We start from the raw sequence: 24,878 nt of genomic DNA on the forward strand, positions 1-24,878 counted from the left end.
ACCTGTAGCACCCTGTCATTCCCCAATATACACATACATTTCCCTACTCCATGGTATCTCCACTGCATATATTAGTTTGCCTTTGTTTTCTATCTGCATTACATCATTCAGCACTGCCCCTGTAGTCTGTGCCATTGTTCTCCACAGTCTAGAACTTTCACCTCCACTTTTGTTTGGTTTTGTTGCATCACATGCCATTGTTCCCTGCATCATGCATGCACTCCTTGCATAAATTGTACACAGCCCAAGCCAGCAAAAATCCCTCACTGGGGCTGCCCTGGAGCTAAAATCCCTCACATTTGTCTATATAAGGAGCTCTCTCCCCCCCCCAATTTGGTTCCTCAGTTTATTACTGATCAGTGATTCACTCACCACCTTGTACTCTCAACACTTACAACTTACAACTATACTCATAACAACCCTTATATATCAATAACAACTCTTTATACGGTGTCTCGAACAAACTCATCTTGAGCATCCACTCCTATCACCTAATTAAAACTTACCAAGCTGAGCTTGGTGAGTCTTGTAGCTGGTAGTATAGAAGGGCAGAGCTTGCAACTCCTTCATCCCCTTCTCCATTCAGCAAAAGGGTTTCAAAACCACTTTTGAGTCTTACATCGTTCCAATCATTTCGTAAGTTGTCAAAATCAGCATTGTCGACTGCAGGTCTTCTCTAGAAAGGCTCTTCCGATCGTCTCCATGGAAAACCTTGTAAGGGATTGCATGATCTCTGAAATGGAGATCAATTTCGTTTTTCCAATTTGAAAGGGTTGCAAGAGGGCAGATGACTAGTGTAGCTGCAGATTGTTTGTTGGGATCAGCTTGTTGGAAACTTCTTCCATTGTTACTTGTTGCCAGAATAAACGCAAGGGTTGTCAATGTCTTTCCTAATCCCATATCATCAGCTAGTATTGATCCCTGAGACCTGTTGTCATTCCGTTCCTCCACGCTAGAATTCGAATCTTCTTCAAAGTAACTGCAAAGCCAGGCATTGTCATGGTGGTACCACAAGGATTCTGGCTTGTTGTTCTGAGAATCTTCATTCTCGAGGAGGAATTTTAGGGCAGATATCTGATGGGGTTTCATGTTTGTCTTGCACTTTTGAAGTGATGTTGAAATCCAAGCAGGTAGTCTGGAGTTGTAGTCTCTAGTGGTTTCAGACGTGAAGTGCGGAATTGAAAAGAAAACATCTGGGCTATAGTTCCAGATTGGGCTGAGTTCCACTTCGGCAGCTGCAAAGGCTAGTTGAATTTGAGATATGTTTTTGGAGCAACCGAAAACACAGCCCCTCAGCTGAGGCTGTATACAATTCTTCGTCACAAGAAAGGCACGCAACTTGACAAGGGCTACATCATTAGGAGAGATGTCTCGTTCGTTGGGTGGAGTTGAACAGCTAGAAACTGGCCCTAATAATGGACTGAGATATTCACTCTGCTTTTGACTGAGATCTCCAAAACAATTATGTGGTGCACAGTATATGTGAACTAGGTGTCGGCCTCGTTGAAGAAAAGCTACCTGAGGGACATCACAAGGCAGGGTTACAGTTCTAGTGGAAGTTAAGGAGATGATAAACTGGCCAAGACAGAAGGTTGAAGACATTTTGGCAAAAGGGATGGGTAATTTTCTTTTTTTTTGTGTTGTGAAAATGGGAACTGAGAAAGATAGGGGGACAGTGTGTTCCTTTTGAAACGTTCTAGCAAGGATCCACTGGGGTTATTACTGGCCATGATTATATCCAAAAATCTAGCCTGAGTTTGTTTGGCACTAACATTTGGGCTCCTCAGCTCTGAGATTTGGGTTAGGGTGTTGCAAATGGCTACTTGATGACAAGAGCATGCAGGTTGACCTCAACATATCATCAACATGAGATCATCTCCCCTGTGCCCTTCTTGAATATTCAATCTTTTGTAATCTCACAGGCAAGGATATTGGTAATCATTGTTTGTGCCTTTTAAATTCTACAGTGTAACATCCAATATGTGTGATATAGTTGTTTTGGATTCATGTCACATTTGCAACTGCAAAATATAACATTTCCCCAAAAGCATACGTACCTCACATGAATGAAACATGCAGTGAAGTTCATCTTGCATACCCATCTAGTTAGTCTCATGGCTCTTTTCATTTTTCAAGTAGCATAACTTTCCGATATAACACAGCCTTGGAAGAAGTCACATTCATCGTGCCTGTCTGTCACAGTGGAATGGGTTTTGAAGTGAAGCACAGCAATCTTTTTCACCAGGGCAGGTCACAATGAAAATCTTTTCTGGAGTTATGATTGAGTTGATCTGGTGTTCCACACAAATTCAACTGGATTTACCGGTCAAATGTAGTTGATTAATGTCTCAATGTATAATCAGTTGACCTCAATTTACCCACATGAAATCAAAGAGTTCTACATAGAATTGTATTAAATCCCAATAGTTTTATGGCTGACTTGAGACCCAAAACAACCTCATTTTTTAACCTTACTGACGCATCAATTGTGAATCACTTCTGAATGAGGTTCAAATCATATCTGAATCACTTATGACCAAGTTCACAATCACGTAGGGATAAGTTACTGTTCCCATCCGGCTGACATCCGACCAAAACTCACATAAAATTCAGCGGTGGCACTCCCTGGGGAGTGGGAACATATCTCCCCTGGTGATGTGCTCTTCAATTCCTAATTGTTTTTCTTCCAGCGTGTCGGTTTCATTTAGATAATAAATTCCAATTCAATATTCTTTTAGATTGTCATCCCGTTATGATGCCAAGCACACCCCCATCGTCCGGGCCAAATCAAGACCTGCCGAGCTCTCCTGGATCTGGGCGTATGAGCACCGCGCCCCACGGCCGTCGCCGGCACATCGACACCCGCAAACATGGCAGCAAAAGCAAGAAAAACAGGGCATGGTGTGCCTGGGTGGCCAAAGGGCCGCTGGCAGCCAGCGCCCAGGGGGGCAAGAGCGCGCCCGCCAGCACATGCTCTTTGTGGGCGCGGCCCGGGTCTGGGGGCTGCCCGGGTCCGGCAAGCTGGGCCCCAGAGCAGATGGACATCCGGGCACAATCGCCCACTTCTCTCCTTCTCTCAAACACGGGCCCGACAACACGGATCAGATTCTAGGCTATTTTTGTGGTTAGACATCAGTGTGGAAGCCCCGTCGCGGGTTGGGCTCAGAGCGAGTCGATCTGGGCGAGGATGAGTTCGAGCTGGTCGGGGTCGAAGGCGATCCAGATCCATTCCTGCTGGTCACGCTTCTCGGGCGGTTGGAGGTGGGAGGGCGGGGGGAGGGTGGAGGCGCGGATGATGTGGTGGTCGCGGAACTCGACGAGGAGGGCGTGGAGCTGGGAGAGGGCGGAGACGATGAAGTGGGAGCGGGCGCGGTCGAAGAGGGCGGGGATGGAGATGGCGAGGGGCGGGGCGGGGAGAGTGGGGTGGTGCGGGGGTAGGCCGGGTTGGAGGTCTGCGGGGAGGGCGTTGAGGGCTTGGAGCTGGTGCTCGGCGAGCAGCCGGAAGAGCGCCTTGGCCTTCGCGGTCAGCGAGGCGAGCACGTGGAGGGTGGCCTGGACGGTGGGCGGGCCGGGGGGGAGCAGGTCGGGGACGGCCCTGGCGGGCTGGAGCCCGGTGGGGGGGAGGACTGCGGGCGGGAGGAGGGCGTTGAGGGTGCCGCTGAGCAGGCTCTCGAGGGTGTAGCCGGTGGGCGTGGGCAGATGGTGGTAGAGGGCGTTGAAGCTGGGCGGGGCCGCTGGCTGGTGCAGGCTGCTGGGTCTGGCGGCGAGGAGGTGGGTGGGCAGGCGGAGGGGCGCATGGATGTGGTCGAGGGAGGCGAGCAGATGGATGGCGGGCTGGCTGGCGAGCAGGCCGAGGATGGCCAGGACGGTCGGGTGGCTGAAGTTGGGGGCGTCGAGGTTGTGGAGGAGGATGGCGATGGGCGGGCGCGGCGGGGGGGCGGCGGCGGCGAGGAGGGCGCAGAGGCGGGCGGCGTGGGCCTCGAGGGCCTCGAGCGAGCGCGGCTTGCTGCTCTGCGGGGGGAGGGGCTCGGCGGGGCGCTGGGCGATGAGGGTGTCGAGCTCGGCGAGCAGGCCGGCGAGGTCGCAGCCGGGCTGGAAGCCGTTGAGGACGAGGGCCTCCCAGCGGCGGCCGGCGACGAGGTGGTGCTCGAGGAAGCGGTTGAGGGTGGCGCGCTTGCTGCCGAGGCCGTAGAAGAGCAGCGAGAAGCCCTGGGCGAGCTCGGCGGCCCACTGGGCCCAGTGCTGCTCGGCGCCGGCGAGCGGCTCGGCGCGGAAGCCGGCGAGGAGGGCGGGCAGCGGCAGGGGCGAGTCCGGGCGGGGGCGGCTCGCGGAGAACAGGCTGGCCGAGCTGGGCGCGGGCCTGCCGTGGGCGAGGAGGTAGGCGTCGGCGGGGTTCTCGGCGCGCAGGAAGCCCGGGTGTGCCTCGGCTGGCGGCGAGCTGGAGTCTGCCATCGATTGGGTGTTGAGCTGTTTTTTTTGCGGGGGAGGGTGCTGTGCTGTGCTGTGGTAGTGTGGTGTGGTGTGGGCTTATGTCAGCAGAATCACCACTATGTATGTACTGAGTCAGCTGCCCTCCTTCCCCCACCCCCACCCCCGGCGCCCCACCGCACCCCCAGCGATGAACGACCACCCAGCCGAAGACGCCACCAGGCTCAGACAGCTGCTCCGCAAACTGCTGCCCACCCGCACACGCACACGCACACGCACACGCACACGACACCCCCCCCACCGCTTCTCCGCCCTGCTCGCCTGCCTCTGCCGGCCGGTCGCCACCCCCGCGCTCTTCGGAACACCGCTCAGCCAGGCCCTGCCCCTCGCCAGCGAACACCTCCACGCCTTCTACGGGCCCATCCGCATCCCCACCATCGTCCATGTCTGTGCCCAGCGCCTGCTCTGCAGCCAGGGACTCGCCACCCAGGGCATCTTCAGGATCAACGGAAACCTCAAGCGCATCAACCAACTCGAACGACTCTTCGCCGACCCCGCCCTCCTCTACGGGAAACTCTTCAACATCGCCGCAACCAGCTCCCAGCTCTTTCCAGCAACACCAACACCAACACCCACTCCTACCCCCGAGCTCCCCTACTTCAGCCTCCACGATGTCGCCGGCGTCCTGCGCAGGTATCTGTGGGCCCTGCCAGTTGAGCCTCTCTGCCATGCCCATCCTGCCACTCTCCTCGAACTGACCACCCTGCTTAAAAAGGAGCCGTTAGTCCCCCACCAAGCAACGATGGAGATGGTCATCATCTACCGGCGATACACCAGCCAACAGGGCCCCTCGACGGGCGCGAAAGCCGGCCGGAGCAGCACCATCGCCGGCGCCGGAGTGGTCGAAGAGCTCGAGGGCGTGCTGCGGCGCCAGATGGACAGGCGGGCACGCGACCTGCTCCACTACCTGCTCGAGCTCCTCGCACGCTTCTCGCTCCATGCGCCCGACAACCTCATGACCCCCAAGAACCTCGCCATCGTCTTCCAGCCAGGCATCATGCCTCTGCCCTCCACACTAGACCACCCCCACCACCCCCACCATTCACCAAGAACATCAGGAACAACCGGAGAACAGCCCTTGCAGGACTATCTCGCTCGCATCGACCGCGTCCAGGAAGTCCTCCGCATCCTCATCGACCATTTCGCACTCCTCTCCACCCTCTTCATCCCCCCGCCCCCACACCATCTCTCAGCCTCCCCCTCCCCCTCCCCCTCCTCCTCCTCTACCACCTCCTCCCCACGCCTGCCCACGATCCACGACGACTACCGGCTGCTCCTCCTCCACCCCGACCACGCCTCCCCCTCAACCCCGCCCCACCTGCGCCCCCAGTCCACACTCTCCATCCCCACCCCTCCCTTCATCCACTCCTCACAATCTACGCTCATCCTCAACCCCACCAGCCATCTCCCAGCCACCACTCATCATCCCCACCATCATCTCGACCTCTTTAATTCCTTCTCCTTCATCCATTCGCTCGACGACGGCGGCTAACCCATCCCCCTCCCTACCGAGAACTTCCCCACCCCCTCATTTATCTACTCTCCTCCCCCAAAATAACACACACACACACACACACTTTTGTTGCCGGACATTCTTACATACATGTATCGCGCCTGTTTTTTGTGGCGGACGGATCACTCTCCTCTGGGTTCTTTGTCCCCTTCGATTGCTTTTTTCTCCTGGGTTTGGTTGTTATTAGTAAGACAGACACGTGATGTACCGTATTCTATCATAAATATGAATTCTTGGCGGAGAGAATGCGGCCATGGGGTCGGGGACTGTGGGCCAAGGGGGCACTCGGATATTGGCTAGCCAGTGCGAGAAAAATGTGCTCTGCTGGGCCAGCTGGCATGGAGAGGGGAGAGGCTCAGTGCTCCTCCAAGCTCGGACAAGTCCGCAACGGCTGTTTGACAGCCTGCTTAGACCTGTGTGTAGCCGGGGCTTCTGGGCATAACTTTCGCATGGATGATCTCATAATCATGTGTCGTGTGGGCTTCTAATTTTTCTGCTTTGAGGACATGATGGATCAGCTGACAATCATGGTTTCTTTGGCTTGGGTGTGCCAGATTTCAAGTCACACCCATCTCTCTTATTGCCATTTAACAGTGTCACTTTGGGTTGTTCGAGGGAGAGTGCATAAACTCAGAGTCAGAGGTTTTCCTAATGCTATCACTTCTGCTATGTAGTAAAGAGGGGTACAAAAGACCTATGTAAGCTGCCGCATGCTTGTAGATTTTTCTTACGGACTTTCAGGACTCTCATACATTTTTACGCTCCCTTTGGCACCAATATACAGCCAAACTCAAAAAGATTGCGGGACTGTTAGGCTGAAAATATTTTTTCCATTTCAGCCACAGGCCTGTACAGCATTCAAAACCTCTTTGGGCGGCTGGGTTGGCTCGACAAGGGTGCCGTGTTGGCCACGGGGCAGGGGAGGGGGGCATGCAGCAAAGGGTCTGATTGAATTAAAATTGCTCCAGGATTCCAATGGTGCAACCCTTGAGGCCCCAAAGTAAAAAAAGGAAGTAGCAATTTTCTTGTGATCACATTACTGTATGCTGCCTGTCATACAGGGGCTATACAGCTTTGAGTCAGCAGTCCAAAAGTTGGGCCGACCTGACTGCAAGCTTTTCAAGTTTGGCTGTATTAATCACTGATTAATTCAATAAAAGATAAAACACCTAAAACCCAGCATACATTTTTCTCTTGGCAAGGCAAGCCATTTATCTCATTTTATTAGGCCATCTTCAGCACCATCATAGCAACATTACACTTCATGTTGGTATTATGGTGCTGAAGATAGCTGATTCAGTGCAATCTGATAGCAACAATGAAGATGACAGTAGTGTAGGTTGCCTACAAAATTTTGGATGCTGTATGTTGAATGTTGTAGATTTTATTGAATCAATCAGCAAATATCTACATTGGGGCCAAACAGGGCCTTAGTTAATTCCCTTGGGCCTCCCTTCTGACAAAAAAATACCCGTTTAAGATCCACAGACTTCATGGTGGCAAATTTGAGGGGAATAGGGGGGTCCACAATAAGACTTCCTGCTTCCTGCAACACAAAATTTGGTTGCTTGCAGGTGACTTCCTTGCTTAAAGTTAAGCCTGCAGTTCAAGCAAGAAATCATCCCAAGCAACCTCATAGCAATAATTGCAACTGCTCAACCTGCTTCCCAGGTATCCTTATCTTGAACCTCCCTAATAAGCTGTGATGAAAAACAGGTTTTAATATTGAAACTAGAAACAAAACTGGATAAAAATGAGATTAGAATTTAAACAAAAAGACAAAATTTCACGGTCAGAGGAAGAAAGGTTAACCCACCAAGCCTGATTGGCCACCCGCATTGGTGCCAGGTTAGCTCAGGTTAACAAACAAAAGGTTTGATTTCAGCTTAGCGGTCACTAAATTTAGCAACCACTAACCTGAAATCAAACCTCTGGTGGGCCAATAGCCCTCATGGGTTTGTCAACCAGGAAGTTAACCTGGAAAAATGTGTTTGACACTAGTAGGTTAGCTAAACCGGGTTTGCTAACCTCAATTTTAACCAAACCAATGTGAATAGTCTAACCTCAAATGTGTATAATTGTTCCCTGTGTGAGGAGTGCTAGTACTGAATTGTCCATTATAAAAACACAAAATGCCCTCCTGCTGAATTCTATACATCATCTGCTTAATGTATTTTTCTACACCTTGAAATAATAAATTCAAGCCACTTATTCCAATTGGTGAAGCCTAAGGGCTGAATATCACTGCTGATATTGGGGGGGGGGGGTATAACTTAAAGAAATTTTAAGTTGGACATAGTTTTTCAACCATGCAATACATAATCCCTCAAATTTTCTCTTTTCTTTGTGATTTTATGTGCCCTCAAGCTAACAGAACTGGCTATCTGCAAAAAAGGAGTGTTTTGTGCCTCCAAAAGTGAAACCATCCTGAGCATACACCCAGAACATGTGGGAGAAAGGTATGAAATTGATAAAAATCCATGTTTTTAGCCACCCACATACACAAGGGCTTTCCCGAGCCTGGCCTGGCCGGAGGAGAGTTTAACTTTCATTGGTAGAGGTGTAAACGGGAGTCTTGGGGATCTTGGTGCCCATGTGGTTGAGGTTTTTGCGTGCAAATCAGGTAATCTTTCACAGATTGCTGGACTAGGTCAAGTTAGCTGCAGTACAGTTCCGTGATGGTCGGAAGCGTATCGAGGCAAGACAAAAACTCGTCAAAACTAAATTTTCGTCGTTTTTCAATGGGGAAGGTGATTGGCCGAAAGTCACAAAAGCTATGACAGCTGTCTCGACAGAAAGTTGAGATCTAAAGCACCAAAGAAAGGAAAAGTAACGGTTAATGGGGCCCGCGGCATCAGCTGGCCATGGCATTGGAATTATTCCCGCGGACTGTTTGTTGCACGCTCCGACTGAGCCCTGACCGGCCATCCATGTCTGTTTTCTTGATGCTGGGCCAAGAATGCCACCATCGTCTTGTGATAATTTGATGGGTTGATCACTTAAATCTAAAAGCTCAGAAGTCAGATTTACTGGCGGGATATAGCTTGAGAAGCTCGTCACCTCTCGCGAGCCATGAGATGAAGACGATGTTCGACCTGATAACATTTTTATCGGGCAGAGTATTTAAGTCAAGGCTTCTGTCGGACTGTGGATATCAGGCGCATTCACATGGGTGTGTGGCTTGAAGTTGACTTCTGGATAGCCTCCAGTCTCGGATGGCCAGCGAAGCGAGCCCTCAAAGGCTGATATCAGGACGGAGTCTTGGACTTGATGAGCCTCTTGCCCATTTTATGACCGTTCTACTCAAGTCGAATGCATATCCCAGGGATGTGCTCATGAGTGCTGCCCGCGGTGGCTCGAATGGGCTGAGAAAATCATCCGTCACAGCGGGTGAGGGAAGCGTTTGCTCAGTACCATCTCAAAACTCCCCGATATCTGGGCTGGGCCTGCGTCGCCCAGTTCCGTCGAGTCTCTTCCCAGACCAAACAGCCTCGTTGGAACACTTAAAACCTGCCATCCTTGAACCTTTTAATTTTTCCTCCGAGGCTATATTAAGTTGTCGATCTGGTGACCTCGCCTAACAACCCAGGACTGAGTTTCATGCGAAAAGGAAGGAAAGCCGGAACTCTCATAACCTTTCGTTGCAAGAGACCTTCGCCATCCCGACCCCACCCACCATTATTACATAGCGCCTTCCCAGCCTCAAAAGCTTGTTACCCCGGAAGAAGTCAAGAACCTCACCTCTCTCAACATGAATCCATCATCTCCACAATCGATTTCCCATTCCACCGTAGCGCCAGACTCACCCACCCATTCTGCGGGCCTCTATAACTTCGAAGATGGTTACGACTACATCTCGGAACCCAATGAGAACCTGGTCTGTCCAATTTGCCGGTAAGAAATGTGGCCAACAAGCATCATTTCTCTGTTATTATCACTCTTACACTGAGGGTTACAACACTATGGACCTCACATACTCGTTGCGGGTCCGGCTTCTCTCAAATATGTAGTTTTTCAACAAATGATCCGTGCGATTTGCCCTAGTGTCTCCCCGCCGGGTGTTGCCGTCATAATCTTTGTTTACTTGATATCGAATGATTCTTGCAAACTCACTTCTCATCTGTTTGTACTTCTTCCGTTTCCCGTCAATAGGAACCCGTTTATAGAACCAGTCATGTGTGAATCCACCGACCACATCTTCTGTCAATCCGTGAGTGAATGGCCAGTGTTTACCGCTCAACTATCTTGTCAAAACCCCGTTCATGGGTGCCATCTGTTTACATAAAACCGTGCCACCCCAGTGTAACAAACTTCGCGCTCACCATCCCATTTACCTTCGCTTTTCATCAGTGCCTTATCAAGTCACTGGAGGTCTCTGCAACATGTCCGATTGACCGACTGCCACTATCGCTCTCATTGATTGTGCCGGCCCCCAAGATCATCAACAAGCTTGTAGACGAGCTACTAGTGTCCTGTCCGCTCAAGTCCAAACTCGGCTGCTCCTTCGTCTGCCAACGGGACCTCGTCCTTAACCACGTCCACACCCATCAGGCTCAACTTGATCATGTGGTTATCAATCCATCCCTTAATCCACAGCAACCCCAGGCTGCAGCACCATTGCTGGATTCAAACATTTTTCAGCGATCAGTACTTGACCATGTTAACTCAAAATCTGGCCTGTTACGCTTTCAATGGCTCAACAACCGGGCAACCTTGGTTTCCAAAGCTCAGGACCCAACCCAGGTGGTTAGCGTGCACACCCACACTTCATCCAACGTAACACGCACTGATCTTTGCTCTTGTCATAATCTAACTTCTATCTAGCGATCCGCTACCGATTTAACACGCAATGAATCCAAGTTAAGTCGCTGTCCATGGGAGAGATTTGGATGTTCTTTCATGGGCACACCTGAAGAAATTGCCCAGCAACATCTCTCTGTTGCTTCCGACGTGCCTGTCACGTCCGATGTCGCCCGCTGTCGGTTTGCCTCTATCCAAGAGATCATGTATTGGTTTGAACACCTGGAGGCAAGGAACGTTGAGCTGAAGGGGCAGCTATCACAGTCCTTGGTTCAGCAGGGGCAACTCACCTCCGTCCTGGATAAACTCAAGGTCAGCTTCCGGCAGCTCTGGAGTTCCCAGAAGACGACTAGTGAGGGCGCAGCTTCGCCGCTGGTCACGGCTTCAGGGCCCTCTCGCCCTGGAGATCTGCACCGGGCTTCGATCCTCTCACGACTAGAGATCCCAGATGGCTATCCGTCAGAGGCACCATCGCCTGAGCACTCGACGGAGGTCAGTCCGACGCACCATCTGAGCGATGATCCGCCCTCGACGAGCGGCTCCCGAATGGCATATGGCGTTAACGGTGCGCGTCTTCGCCGCTGCGATGACCACCCGGTCTCAGCAATGTGCGCGGGGCGGTGTGCCCAGTTCTACAGCCCGATCGGCTCGCCCGCAAAGGTCAAAGTCAGGGTCAAGACTTTCCTCAGACGAGGCGAGATCCTCACGCCGACTACCGAAGAAATACCTCACGAGTTTCCCGACGCCAGCGCCGAGGCTCCTCTCCCCTCAAAAATTACAGCCACTCCTGCAGGCCTGGCTAGCCTCTCCAGCTCCCATTCTAGTCTTAAATCGGGATCGCCCCCGGTCTCTGAAACCCACACTGACCCTAGTGACCTCCCTAAGAGAATCTCATGGTGGTAGCACTTGTCTCCATCCATGACTTCGTCTCTTCTTCTTAACCCACGTTCATCGCCTCCCCCCTTCTATCTTGCCTGTTTCTCTCTCTCTCTGTTGTCTCCTCACAACGTCCTTGTTCCTCTTTCTCTTTCTTGCACTGTTCTTGACATGTCTAAACTCTTCAAAAAAAAAAAAGAGAAAAAAAGAGAAAAAAATCTCCAATGGGGTGTCGTCCAAATAGCTTGCACACGCACACTAGCAGATTCGGATATGCCACCAATTTCCAGCTCCGGTGTTTTTTTGATTTCATGTCTTTGCTAGTATTTGAGGTATGGTGATAGGTAGCAAAGCATTGTTCATAAGAATGTATATATTGATATACATATTCTATGTGCTGTAAATAAACCAAAATCCATCAATTTTTTGCCCATTCTTGATCTCTCTTTTTATTTCTGGTAGCTTGCAAGCAAAATCTTGCCTACATTCACAATTAGCAAGGATCATGATAATGCATCTCTTAAATGGGACAGTTGTCACCATGGGAGTTTGCTCAGCACTTGCATGCAAGTGCCATCTCTGAACTCAGTTATAGATTTTGTTGGATCTCAATTAGATACTGGTTTGAAGGCAAGGTTCATTTCTGACACAACATATTCTTATATTAACTTGAACAACACTTGATGTATTGTATAATGAATGTGTAAAATGTATGCCATACCTATCCTGGAAACAAGGCCAATTTAATGATAAGGTTTACTTGATCCTCAATCTTGACCAAAGTTCCTCATGTTTTGATGGTGATGATTTTTGACCTCTTTGTAAACACATACCCTGTTGGTTTCTCAGAAACTATTTTTATATTGATTTTCAGGGTGCACACCAAAAATCTGCTAGTTTTTGTTAAATTGCTTCTATTACACATGGTTCAAACTTATGATGGAGTGTAGTGAGACTCTGGGAGGTCTGATTTGGCCCTGGTACTATGGTTTGACTTTGGCTTGCATTGACTGAGGGTCGCACTGTCACACAAACGTATAATGCGTGCGGGATTGTGTGACAACTTGTGTCACACAAACGTACGCGCGTACGTTTGTGTGACACATTGTCCATCACAAAACAATATTGCGCCACACTGAGTGCCCCCACAGAACCAGGGGATTCAGAGAACCATGACAAATTTTACTTGATTTTCATACATCTGTACATAAATCTCTTTGAGGAGATTTTCTTAAGTCATTCACAACCCCGTGTAATCTGAGGTCCCCCTGGACTTGTCCCAGAATTTGAACTCCCTGAGGAAAAACTTTAGCAGCTGAAGAATATTTTACACAAATTTAAACATGCATGGTGGTGTGTCACATTTTTCATCACTGAGCCAACTGACACCAAGCTGAGCGCACATGCAGCACCACAGGCTTATCTGGACCCTTCACAAATTGTATGTAGTTTTCAGCAATATGTATGAATAAAATTTTAGGGAGATTTTATGAAGTCATGTCCAACTCCTAGTTAATATGAGGTTTTTTCCCATGGACTTTTCCCTGAGCTTCAGCTATGTTTTGAAAAACTTCAGCAACTGAAGAATGTGTCACACAAATGTACATGTGCATGTTTTTGTGACACTAACATACATAAAGATTTTTGGAATTTATGATAAACACATGATAAATCCAAATATATCATTCTTGTGAAAAACTGCTTTTTTAAATTTTTCTGCGGTGTATTTGATATTGCTTTGCAAGGCAGTTTGAAATGTGTTCTCAAATAGTTCCAATAATACATAGAGTCAAGTTTGGGCTGGTTTTCAATCAAATTCAACCCTTTTTCAGCATTCCTTCAGCTCAATTGAGCATCATCTCAACATGAATTCATCATGACTTCAGTGTATTTTGAGGTTAATGTTACAGGATATATCTAACAGGGTTCTTAAACAATATTGTGCAATGGCACTTGCGTGCAAGTGCCAAGCAAACTCCCATGGTGTGTGCTATGAGTAATAATAGCCCTGGGTGATTTTTCTCACAGCAACCAATACAAGAAAAACTCTAGAAACTGCCAGCAGTTGACATGTGGCATACTCCAGTGTAACTGCCATTGAAACTCTACATAACTACATCATGACCTTTCATCTAGCTTGTACAGCCTCTCCATCAACTGCACAAAGTGCGGGAGAGGCTTGTGTCTAAAACGTGCATGCTTGCGTGTCATGGTTGGGCTTCTGAGGTCCTTTTTGTTTGTAAAAATCATGTAAAATACACACAACCACCCAGTGGATAATAATGTTGGGCAGAGTGTGCCCAAGATGGGGGTCTTTATCCCCATCAAGAAGGATTTTGAATTTTTCAAAAATTGTATGTGTAGGATTTTTTACCAGCCAATTTTAGTCCAACATGACTTTTTTTTTTTCTTTAAACCAAACATTCCTTATGTAATCAATAGAGGACAAGACTGTCATCCCAGGATGGTAAATAGAAAAAGTTTGGAGGAATTTTATGAAGGAGGGCTGCTGATTGAGAAGCCAAGAATCAACTTCAGTTCAATCTTGAAGAGTCAGATTTTCAGATTTTTGTGATCTTGCAAAAATTCCTGCTGGTCCAATTTTCAATATTTTCCTTTAAAAATTGGATGAGGAGGTCCGCACCATTCTCCTCTATCTCTGACCCAACTTTCCACCTACGTTAAGATGAATGTACAGGAGGTGCAGCCGTCCAAAAGCTGGCTACACCACGGGCGCACTTTCTTGAATTGGGACCATTGGCCCCACGGCTGAGCTCTTTGACTGTCTCACCAACCCCTCAGGTGTTGGCAAACTGGTGAGAAACCCCGGTTGGTGGCTCCACGGTGGTCAGACCGTTGATCAACCGGTGTAGGGACTCCAAAGGGATGGATGAGGGGTAATTGAAGTTCCTTTGAGGGGGAGATAAGTTGTGAATAAGTTGAAAGCCTATTACAATTTATGGGTGGTTTGAAAGACCTGCCCCTCTGATGGTACCATGCAAATAACCAAGAGTCTTGTAATCAATATTTAAATGGTGTGGCTGATTCCAAAGATAGCTCTTACTTTTGTAGAGTAATCTCTATCTGACCTAGATCACTTGCATCAATAGTTGTGGCAAATCTTTTGTAACTTGGTTTAAATGTGGTGAGCATGATAAGGTTTGATATATTTTGTAAAATTTGTGATGTTGAATTGCTGACCCTATGTTGTTATAATAATCTGTTACAAAGTAAATATACGGTTGGGCTTTAGGCACACCAAAAAAATGCCAGATGCACGCCAAAAAAGGCGTGAACTCCAGACCACTCCAAGATTTTTGGAGTGGAGGATTGTTCACTCCAAAACCAGCCCCCATTTGGAGTGCCCAACCCGGCACTCCAGGCTGGTATGGGGTGAACACCCTGCCACACCAAAACCAGCCCCCCCTTGATGGCCAGTCTGCGCCGGCCATTGAGGGCAGTACACTTGATGACCAGTCTGCGCCGGCCATTGAGGGCAGTACACTTGATTACCAGTCTGCGCCGGCCACCAAGGGCAGTACACTCAATGAACTGCACAGGCCGGCCATCAAGGGCAGTACACTTGATTACCGGTCTGCACCGGCCACCAAGGGAAGTACACTCAATGACTGGCACAGGCCGGCCACCGAGGGCAGTACACTCAATGACCGGGATAGAATGGTCATTGAGAGGGATCTGTCCTCTTGATGAACGGTCTATACCGCTCATCAAAAGGACAGATCCCTCTCAATGGCCGGTACAGACCAGTCATTGAGAGGGATATATCCTCTTGATGACCGGTCTATGCCGGTAATCAAGAGGGGTGTGTCCGCTTGATGGCCGGCCTGTGCTGGTCATCAAGTATACTGCCCTTGGTGGCCGGCGCAGACCGTCCCTCAAGGGGGGGCTGGTTTTGGTGTGGCAGGGTGTTCACCCCATACCATCCTGGAGTGCCGGGTTGGGCACTCCAAATGGGGGCTGGTTTTGGAGTGAACAATCATCCACTCCAAAAATCTTGGAGTGGTCCGGAGTTCATGCCTTTTTTGGCGTGCATCTGGAATTTTTTTGGCGTGCCTAAAGCCCGACCCTAAATAAATATATATATGGGTTGGATGTTGGATGTTGGTTGGTTAGTTGTTGGTTCTACCACTGTTTCTTCAACACACACTAAAGTTCTCTAAACTACTCCACTACTAATAACCACAATAAACAGAAATTCCTAGGCTGCTAAAAACTAAAACTAACCACAGTGACCAAAACTCTATAGGCTGATCCTAACTAAACTAACTAACCACTTGTGACCAAACCTCTGTAGGCTGATGGGAAAAAAAAAGGAAAAATATAGTGGGGAGAGGCCCTCCTTTTATGTTGGAGGAGGAGGGATTTCTGCTGCAGGAAGCTCCTTGTGAGGGATTTCTGCTGCAGGGGTTCTCACCTACACTGCCTTGCTACACAGCCACAAATACAAACAACACAGCTTTGCTGTGCTAGATACACTTTAAATCCACAGCCAAACATCTATGATATACAAACTAACAAACAACTACACATCCTTCAGCAGGAGATTTCTGTGAATGCTGGACCAGATACACCCTATCTCCACCTCCAAACAACACAGCCTGCCAATAGGCTCCTCCTTAAACAAACAAATACACAGCCTTCAGCCAAAGACACTGTGAAGGCTGTGTTAGATACCTTCTAACTCCACCTCCAAACAACACAGCCTCCTGATAGAATCTTCCATGAACAAACAAATACAAAGACTCCAGCCAAGATGCTGTGCAGCCTGTGTTAGATACCTTCTAACTCAACCTCCCAAACAATGCAGCCTCCTGATAGACTGTTCCATGACCCAGCACCTGCCTAGAATGCAAGTACCCTTGCCCATCCAGAATTATGGGGTTCTGGGCTCTCATCCTCTTCCTCCTGTTACTTCCTTCCTTCCTTCCCCCTGCACACTCCTTCCTTCTGTTCCCCTGTTGAGACAAATTCCTATGTATCATTTCTCTTCCTTATTTGGTCCATGTTGCCTAGTGTTGCTGTAACTGAATTGTCACAATGCTACTGTATGATTTTTGACATTGACACAGGAACAGAACACCACACTGGTTGCTTTTAAACCAAAGACCAAAAGGATTGAGCTGTGAATTGCCCACAGCTGTTGGCAAATTTGCTTTTGCCAGCACCAAGGCTTGAACTGGGGTCGGCTGCCCCCAGTACAGTCACTGGACAGATACATTGGTACCCCCAATAGCTCATTCCAGAAGGCCAACCCACAAACTTGAAGTCATGAGGATTCAAGAATGAGTGTGTAAAATGACTTCAGAAGAATGAATGTAACAAAATAAAAAGTATTTGGAAAAACAAAAAAATTACAAAATTCCTTGCATCAAATGATGATTTTGGAAACTCTTCAATACTATTCCAAAAAAATAATGAACAATCAGAATCAATAGACTGAAATGTGAAATCCAAGTTTATTAAAATCACAGAAACACAGAAGGCAAGATCAAAGTTTTTGCCTCTGCTCATTAGCAAAAATCCCATAAAAGTTTGGATTAATCCCCAAACACCCCGGAGGGCACCTTGGATTGACCCTCCAGCCTGTGCCGGAGCAACAGGCAAAAAAAGGTTGGTCAAAAATGTAATCAAGGAGGCCCTAATCAAGTGATTAGTGGGCTCCAGGGAGGGGGTGGGACGAAACCAGATCCCCTGGGGGGACAAACAGCTTCCCTCACACCCTTTAAGTATCCAACCCAGCTGCACAAGACCTGGGTCCTCATGCTTTGCACCCTGAGCACCTCAACTTTGGTTGCCAGGGCCCTGTGCCTGGGCAGACACAATGCTGGCCTGTACACACTTGTCCGAGTGGTTACAGGTCAGCTGGAGGGTAAAAAGGGGACTCAGTTGTCAGTACATATGCAGTAAAGTTAAATGTCTATGACCGATCTGGACCAGTCATCAAGGGGACTCACATCTCCGCTTGATGACCGGTCTGTACCGGTCATCGGGACTCACATCTCCTCTCCATGAACGGCCTTTGCCGGTCATCGAGGAGACACATCTCCGCTTGATGACCGGTCTTTGCCGGTCATCAAGGTGACTCACATCTCTGGATGACCGGTCAGACCGGTCATCGAGGGGACTCACATCTCTCAATGACCGGTCTGTGCCGGTCATTGAGGGGACTCACATCTCCTCTTGATGACCAGTCTGTGCCGGTCATCGAGGGGACTCACATCTCCTCTCAATGACCGGTCTGTGCCGGTCATTGAGGGGACTCACATCTCCTCTCAATGACCGGTCTGTGCCAGTCATTGAGGGGACTCACATCTTCTCTTGAGACAGGTCTTTGCCAGTCATCGAGGGGACTCACATCTCCTCTTGATGACCGGTCAGTCCAGTCATCGAGGGGACTCACCACCTCTCGATGACCGGTCAGACCGGTCATCAAGGGGACTCACCACCTCTTGATGACTGGTCAGACCGGTCATCGAGGGGACTTACCACCTCTCAATGACCAGTCAGACCGGTCATCAAGAGTAGATGTGAGAATTAGACTCCCCCACCCTGCCATACCGCTTGCAAGTCAAAGGCCCCCTCCCAAACTCAGCTACAAAAGTCCCTCCTGGGCGCTTCGCGCCCGCCTCCGAAGGGGGGACTTCTCAATCAGTGGACATTTTTGGCGTGACGAGTTTTTCAGATTTTGCAGAGAAAATCCTAAGTATGCAATAACGTTTTCAAAACAATAGCTATTGTGGCACCGTAAAGACCATGATGAAGGTCTACACTTGGCCTAAAACCTCACAAAACTTTGGGGATGTACCACCCCTCCTTCAACAAAAAATTAGCATCAGAAGATGACCTGTGAGACACTCCGCCAGGTACCCCAAAACAGGCAGTTCCTTTGAGGCAAAAAAGTGACACATCTGTCTGTTTTTTTCCATAGCTCTGACAAGTGTATGTACAGAGGATGAAAAGAAATTTTGCTTTTTTTATGAAACTGACATCAAATGTATTGCAATCTGTGAGACAATGCTCCTAGGGACCCCTGTCTGACCCATTATGGGGCTTTCTTTCTAGCTGATTTCTTAACAATTAGGGTGGGGTGCTATATAACAAAACAAATACTGATAGACGTGCAGGCTTCTTGCCTGTTGATGTACATACATTGAGCAAACCTGTCATGCCAAAAAGAAAAGAAAACTCTTTTTTGTAAGTCCCTCCTTTGGAGGCGGAGGAGGGACTCAGTTAAGTTCAGCCCCCTCTGCCTTGCCCCTGCGCAGGTGGTACTTGCACAGACCAACTCGCAAGTGTCAATGGCAATCCCTGCCGCCCCCACTCCCAATGCTTCTCCCTGGGGCCCTCCTCCTGGCAACATTGATCAAACTCCAGACAGACCAGGTCACACAAGAATGGCACGGATCATGGACAGAGCTTGCTTGGATATGGAGGAATCAGGATTATGAAGTAATTATATGAATCATAACTAAAGTGTTCTTGGATTTTTTTTAATTGTTCTTGCTATATATTAAGCAGTCTCACAGAAATATTAGGGCTTGACTTATTCAGATTAATTAAAGACTTGTGCAATCCAATTTTTTTGCATAAAATTGATTTGAATGAGAAATATGTATTTGTTACATGCATGGGATGCAATGGAGTGTGTGTTCCTTAGCAGGGAATGGGAGATGCTTCACAACAGCCTACTTAACCAGATTTAAAATAATTTTTGCCTGTCTAATATGGCTAGCCTGTCAAGGGGAGGGGTAATTGAAAGAGGCAGGATGGCCATTGAATTTGCAGCGGCAAAGCCGCCTTGGCCTCTAGTGAATTATAATAAATGAAAAAATTAAGGCCAAAATTCAATTGGGATTTTGTGGGCAGTGAAAACACACCAAAAAGTACAAAACTGCACTGCAGGCAACAAAAAAACAGTGTTTGATGTGTTTTTACATTCATTCTTCTGAAGTCATTTTACACACTCATTATTGAATCCTCATGACTTCAAGTTTGTGGGTTGGTCTTCTGGAATGAGCTTTTGGGGGTACCAATGTGTCTGTCCTGTGAATGTAAATGTAGCCCTTGAGCAAGGCCACTTCACAAGCTCACTACACTCGTCCAGTGTCATTGGCACTGCTTGCATCCAAGCCACTGGCAGGAACATGGGTTTTGGTGCCTGATTATTGGGCCCCAAGGAGGTGGCGGCCCAGTCCACCAGGCGTGCGGCGGTGACGGGCCGGCCTGGGTACATTTTGCACCCGCTCTGGGGATTAACTCCAACGCCCAGCCAACAGCTTGGTTGGCCCAGCGTTTGCCCAAACATACATGTGTACCAATCCCCAACGGTTGCCGCCGCGGGCAGACAAACCGTCAGAACAACCGCAGCGCTTACCTCCAGATGATGTTCTGGTGCGCCCGTGGTGTACACCAAAACTGGCCAACCGTGACACGGTTGTAAGTCAGTTTTAGAATCAAGTCCCTCCTTCGGAGGGGTCGCTCCGTGACCAGGGCTGCCCGCCCCCCCGCAGAAGAGGGACTTCACAAGTTTGCCCTTTCATACACAGTCACTGTGCAATGTGCACAGTGACTGTGTATTCAACCTTGGTTGAAATAAACTTTGAGAAAGGCTTGGGTATCACCTCAAGCTTCCTTTGAGCTTCTGCATCTCAACTGCTAGCAGTTTCTCGAGTTTCTCTTGTAGTGAACAGGCTTTTCAGCTTTCTGTTAGCTGTATCTAGATGATGCTACAATTGGCTCCAGGAAAAGCTAGTAGATTCCACAAGATTAAAGCGTGAATTTGGCATTAGTCCGGATGACCAAAACTGACCATCAGTGCATTCTAATGTAGTGTTAGCACAGCTACCTGAATTTTGAGCTTACAGAACAGTTAAGAAAAAAACACCGCCGTAATTTTTTGAGATGGAAAACGGAGTGTGAGATCCGGCTTTGGGCAAGGATTCTTAATTTTACATCCCCTTTTCTATTTATGAGCCAGGAAGGTCAATTGTTTCTTTTTCTGCCGGCGATCACATCAGTGACCATTACATTAGCTTGGTTGCCCTTCACACGAACTACCAACTAATAGACAAAACAGCATGGATTCATTGAGACTTTGAAGAATACCCCTAGATAGTGTTGTTGTAGACGAGGTAAGAATGATGCACTTGCCTGAGCACGGTGGCACAGTCTAGAAGGCCTTGACTCGTCGCTGAAACCTCGCGCTTCAGGCCTGCGACTGGGGGTTATGATTGGAAGTGTCCACCACCGTCGAAACGCAACACCCGGGGATGAGGTCCTCAATGCCCGGTTCGACATGACTGGGTTGGCGTTGCTCCCAACATCAAAGGTGCTCCGTGGACCGTTGCTCGGGAGTGCTACACAGCCAGCTGGGCAAAAAAATTTGATTCTCTAATGAGCGTCGATATGTGACCTTATAAAAGGGGCTCTTGGTGAGCAGATAAGATTCCCTCGCCCATCCTAACCACTCGACCAACTTCCTAGCTTCTGTTAAAAGATAGACCTCGTCTATGAAAAACACTCTTTTAAGTCGAAGAGTACAACTCTAGCTTAATATTTACACACGATCCTTATAAGACAAGTCGACCCAGCTCAATAATCCTGTCAACCCCCCCTAGGCGTTCGCTCTGGGTCAGCTCTGTGTCATTTGATACATTTCTGATTGGAGGAAGTACAAGTTACGGTCGAGTACCTTCTGCGTCCCGCTTGAAGCCCACTGAGTATTTTTTCTCAGCAGGGCGAGCCAGATTTGTGAAGAAAGCCGCCCCATTAGCTCACCCATTCTCAGCATCAGCCGGTCCCGCTCCTTGGCAATATAATTCTCTTCGCCAAGACCAAGACCACCAACGTGCTCTAACAGCTGGTTTTCTAGCATCACCAACGTGCACAATAATCTGGTACCCGCCTAGCTTACGCTCTGGGAAATACTACCGAAACTGTCTGATTCTCCGTTTGCCAAGAAGATTTGTCTCTGTATATAAACTTGCCTCCTCAAACGACTCAAACTCCAACACACTCCAATCTCAGTTTTTATCAGGCTCGCAAGCGCTTTCTCTTTGACGGACCTTTAAATTTTTCATTCATTTTGTATTAGCTGTGTCGTTCCGCTCCACGTGATCTTTCGTTTGATTCATTCTCCATCATGAGTTCTTTTGCATTCGCCGCACCAGGAGAGTTATTCGATATTAAAATCTCGGTCAAATCTTCAGTCATTCCATCAGTCCTTGCTTCCAAATCTTCAGACAAACCCAAACCGGCCACGGACAACCATTTCCAACGCTCGGTGCTGTTTTTCGTTCCTGAAAGTGTCCAAGGGAAGCAAAACGTGCCCCTCTTGATTGCCTTCCACGGCTCTACGGAAACCGGGCCTATCTTCCGTAGTAGAACAACTGCGATGGGGTACGATAAATTGGCGGCAGAATTAGGATTCATTGTGGCCTATCCCAGCGGATATAAGGGCAACTGGAACGAGTGAGTGGCACTTCTTCGAGGAAATTGTAGACATTTAATTGGTACTCATTTTTCTTCTTCTTCAGCTCACGGAAAGCGGCCGCCTATCCGGCCAAGCTTGAGAACATTGATGACGTCGGCTTCACAAAGTCTATCATACAATACTCTTCCGAGAATTGGTCCACCTGTCCGCAACGCACCCTTGTTGCTGGTTATTCTAACGGGGGACACATGTGCTATCGCCTCGCACTCGAGCTTGGTTCGAGCTACATTGCTGGAGTTGCCATCCACTGTGCCAACCTGCCGACAGATGACAACTCGGATTGCGCGACCCTATTGGGAGACGCTGTGCCGATCTGCATCGTTAACGGGACCGCAGGTGAGTTTGTGCTCCCTTAGATGAAATAATTCAGTATTCAATTGGAAAATTTCAGGCGCTCAATTCCATAATTATCTTCTGCAGACCCCGTCAATCCATGGGGCGGTGGTGAAGTCAGTCTTAGCCACGGACCTGCGACTGGAGGGTCAGTTGGTTCGCGAGGTTCTCACCGAAGTGCTCTTGAGACTGCAGATTACTTTGCTGGAAGGTTCTTAGACCAGGGCATAGAGCTTGAATTGGAAGAAATTGAGGACATGGACGAGATTCAGGATGTGCGCCAATTCCGTAATCCACGTACCGGCCGAGCCTTGGTGAAGCTACTGGCCATGATCGGCGAGGGGCACTATGTCCCCGTCGCTGGAGGCGAGAAAAAAGCCCTTGTGATAGGCCCTCGCAGAGGATCGGTCCACGCGCCCCGTGAAGGTTAGTCTCTTTCAGTTCACTTCTTGTTACCAAGACCCACAACCTGATCTCTCAGTCTCTGATGTCTCATTTTTTTATCAGTGGTCCACTTCTTTGCGGAAAACACTCCGTGCTTCGAGGCTCGCTGAGCTAAGAACCATCAACATTCCCGTCTAGAATCCACTGGCTGGTCACACACTGAATCACTCACATCAATGTCGAACATTTGTTTCTTCTCTCATTGATTTCATTTTTATCTCGCTCATTTGTGAGGATTTCTTTACATTGAGTTCACTCCAATTATCACAATAGCATACAGGACACTACAGACAATAGAGCAGAAAAATAAGAAGTAAAAAATAATATTCGAATGGTTACTGTGAATCGAATCAAGATAACAGACTGCAGCTTATGAATCTATGACCTACGTCATTAGATACCGCGGACAGCGTACATATACCACCTCAACAGCATAAACATCTAAACTCCCTAGTTTACATCTACGAATTGATTAATCATTCTGAAGTCCGTTTATCATGCGCATTTGCTAAGTGACAGAAGTTCCCAAGGGGGTCACATTTCAGTTTGGGCATTTGGGTTCCCCTCCTTAGACATATTGTAAATATTTCATTAGCTATATTTGGGAGAATTAGAGCGCGTGACTGTGGCAACGGGCACAGACTGTTCGTGAAGACCCACAAAGACGATCTGATGACAAACACCCGGCGATAAAAACAGTCCAATGCCAAGGGTTCCGCAGGAGCGAGATGGCGCAGCGGCACACAGCCCGCAAACGGAGAGAGCAAAGCAATCCTCTCAATGACCGGTACTGACCGGTCATCGAGAGCAACATACTACACTCTTGTACACCACAGGAGCAGGTCAACGTTCTGTTGACACTCCGCCTTCGCGTCCCCCGAACGTTGCTTTCCTCCGCAGGGGGAAACGTTCTGACGCGGTCAGAAATTACCACGAAAGGATTGGTTGGCGTGGTTTTGGTTGTCACAACCGCATCCCGGCGAAGAGGAGCGGGCGCGCCGACGTTGTTGGACCAACGAGGGTTCTGCACCTTCGTTTGCCAATCACTCCGGCAACGTTAAGTTGACGCCTTTCCCTCCGCGCTCTAGAAGCGCGTCGAGGGATTGAGCCCTATTGAGCCCACAACGTTGGCAACAGCTTGATCCCGTAAGTGCAGATAGACAAAAGGAACTCCCGCGGGCTCGAACCCACAGCCCATTCTTCCCAGAAGGCTTCCTTCTGAGGAGTTTCTTGCCAGTTACACACTGCCCGCAAACGGCTAGCTTAACAAAGCCTCTCGGGCGGAGGGTCCGGGGGACCCCGCCCGGAGGGCTCTCCGCCTCCCTGCGGGAGGGGCGGCTTCGCCGCCAGCCACAGCGCTCCCACCAGGGGGGACTTGTGTTAAGTTAGCGCAAATGGGTGACAAAATCCGGATTTCGTCGCGCTGACAAAATCCAAATTTTGCCCCGAGTTCAAGCCCCGGCGCTGTTGTCACCTGCCGTGGATTTTGTCACCTGCCATTCTCAGTGGCAGGTGCAAGAGGAAAGCACAACTCCCTCAATGGCCGGTGCTAACCGGTCATCGAGGGGACATACACACCTCCCTTGATGGCCCGTCTGTACCGGCCATCAAGAGGAACACACAACACTCTCTTGTTGGCCGGTCAGTACCGGCCAGCAAGAATAAAGTACTGTTTTCACTCTTGATGGCTGCTACTGACCGGCCATCGAAATGTGATGCACACACCCCTCAATGGCCTGTCAGTACACCGGCCATCGAGACAAAAACACTAAATTCTTGATGGCCCGTACTGGTCGGCCATCGAGAGCAAATCACTCTTGTTGATGTGTATACACATCACCCTTGATGGCCCGTCAGTACCAGCCATCAAGAGGAGCATGATACACTCTCAATGGCCTGAAATGATTGGCC

General features: G+C 48.9%; 4 protein-coding genes across 4 annotated transcripts; 3 read left to right on the forward strand and 1 right to left on the reverse strand.

Moving 5' to 3' along the window:
- Nucleotides 1-3,162: 3,162 nt before the first annotated feature.
- On the reverse strand, nucleotides 3,163-4,452 carry PtA15_1A457 (uncharacterized protein; the record flags this gene model as incomplete). Its single annotated transcript, XM_053165486.1, has 3 exons — nucleotides 3,163-3,333; nucleotides 3,441-3,510; nucleotides 4,361-4,452. The coding sequence occupies 3 exons, from the start codon at nucleotides 4,450-4,452 to the stop codon at nucleotides 3,163-3,165; spliced, it is 333 nt and encodes a 110-aa protein (XP_053016673.1).
- Nucleotides 4,453-4,618: 166 nt separating this feature from the next.
- Nucleotides 4,619-5,980, forward strand: PtA15_1A458 (uncharacterized protein; the record flags this gene model as incomplete). Its single annotated transcript, XM_053165487.1, has 4 exons — nucleotides 4,619-4,677; nucleotides 4,801-5,017; nucleotides 5,078-5,467; nucleotides 5,573-5,980. The coding sequence occupies 4 exons, from the start codon at nucleotides 4,619-4,621 to the stop codon at nucleotides 5,978-5,980; spliced, it is 1,074 nt and encodes a 357-aa protein (XP_053016674.1).
- A 3,772-nt stretch (nucleotides 5,981-9,752) lies between these two features.
- PtA15_1A459 (uncharacterized protein) lies at nucleotides 9,753-11,704 on the forward strand (the record flags this gene model as incomplete). The annotated part of the gene is made up of 4 exons (XM_053165488.1): nucleotides 9,753-9,895; nucleotides 10,154-10,211; nucleotides 10,352-10,747; nucleotides 10,826-11,704. The coding sequence occupies 4 exons, from the start codon at nucleotides 9,753-9,755 to the stop codon at nucleotides 11,702-11,704; spliced, it is 1,476 nt and encodes a 491-aa protein (XP_053016675.1).
- Nucleotides 11,705-21,839: 10,135 nt separating this feature from the next.
- Nucleotides 21,840-23,077, forward strand: PtA15_1A460 (uncharacterized protein; the record flags this gene model as incomplete). The annotated part of the gene is made up of 4 exons (XM_053165490.1): nucleotides 21,840-22,168; nucleotides 22,234-22,526; nucleotides 22,611-22,949; nucleotides 23,031-23,077. 4 exons carry the CDS (start codon nucleotides 21,840-21,842, stop codon nucleotides 23,075-23,077), a joined length of 1,008 nt encoding a protein of 335 aa, XP_053016676.1.
- Nucleotides 23,078-24,878: the final 1,801 nt, after the last annotated feature.

Source organism: Puccinia triticina, chromosome 1A (assembly GCF_026914185.1).
Source record: "Puccinia triticina chromosome 1A, complete sequence".
Lineage (NCBI taxonomy): Eukaryota > Fungi > Basidiomycota > Pucciniomycetes > Pucciniales > Pucciniaceae > Puccinia > Puccinia triticina.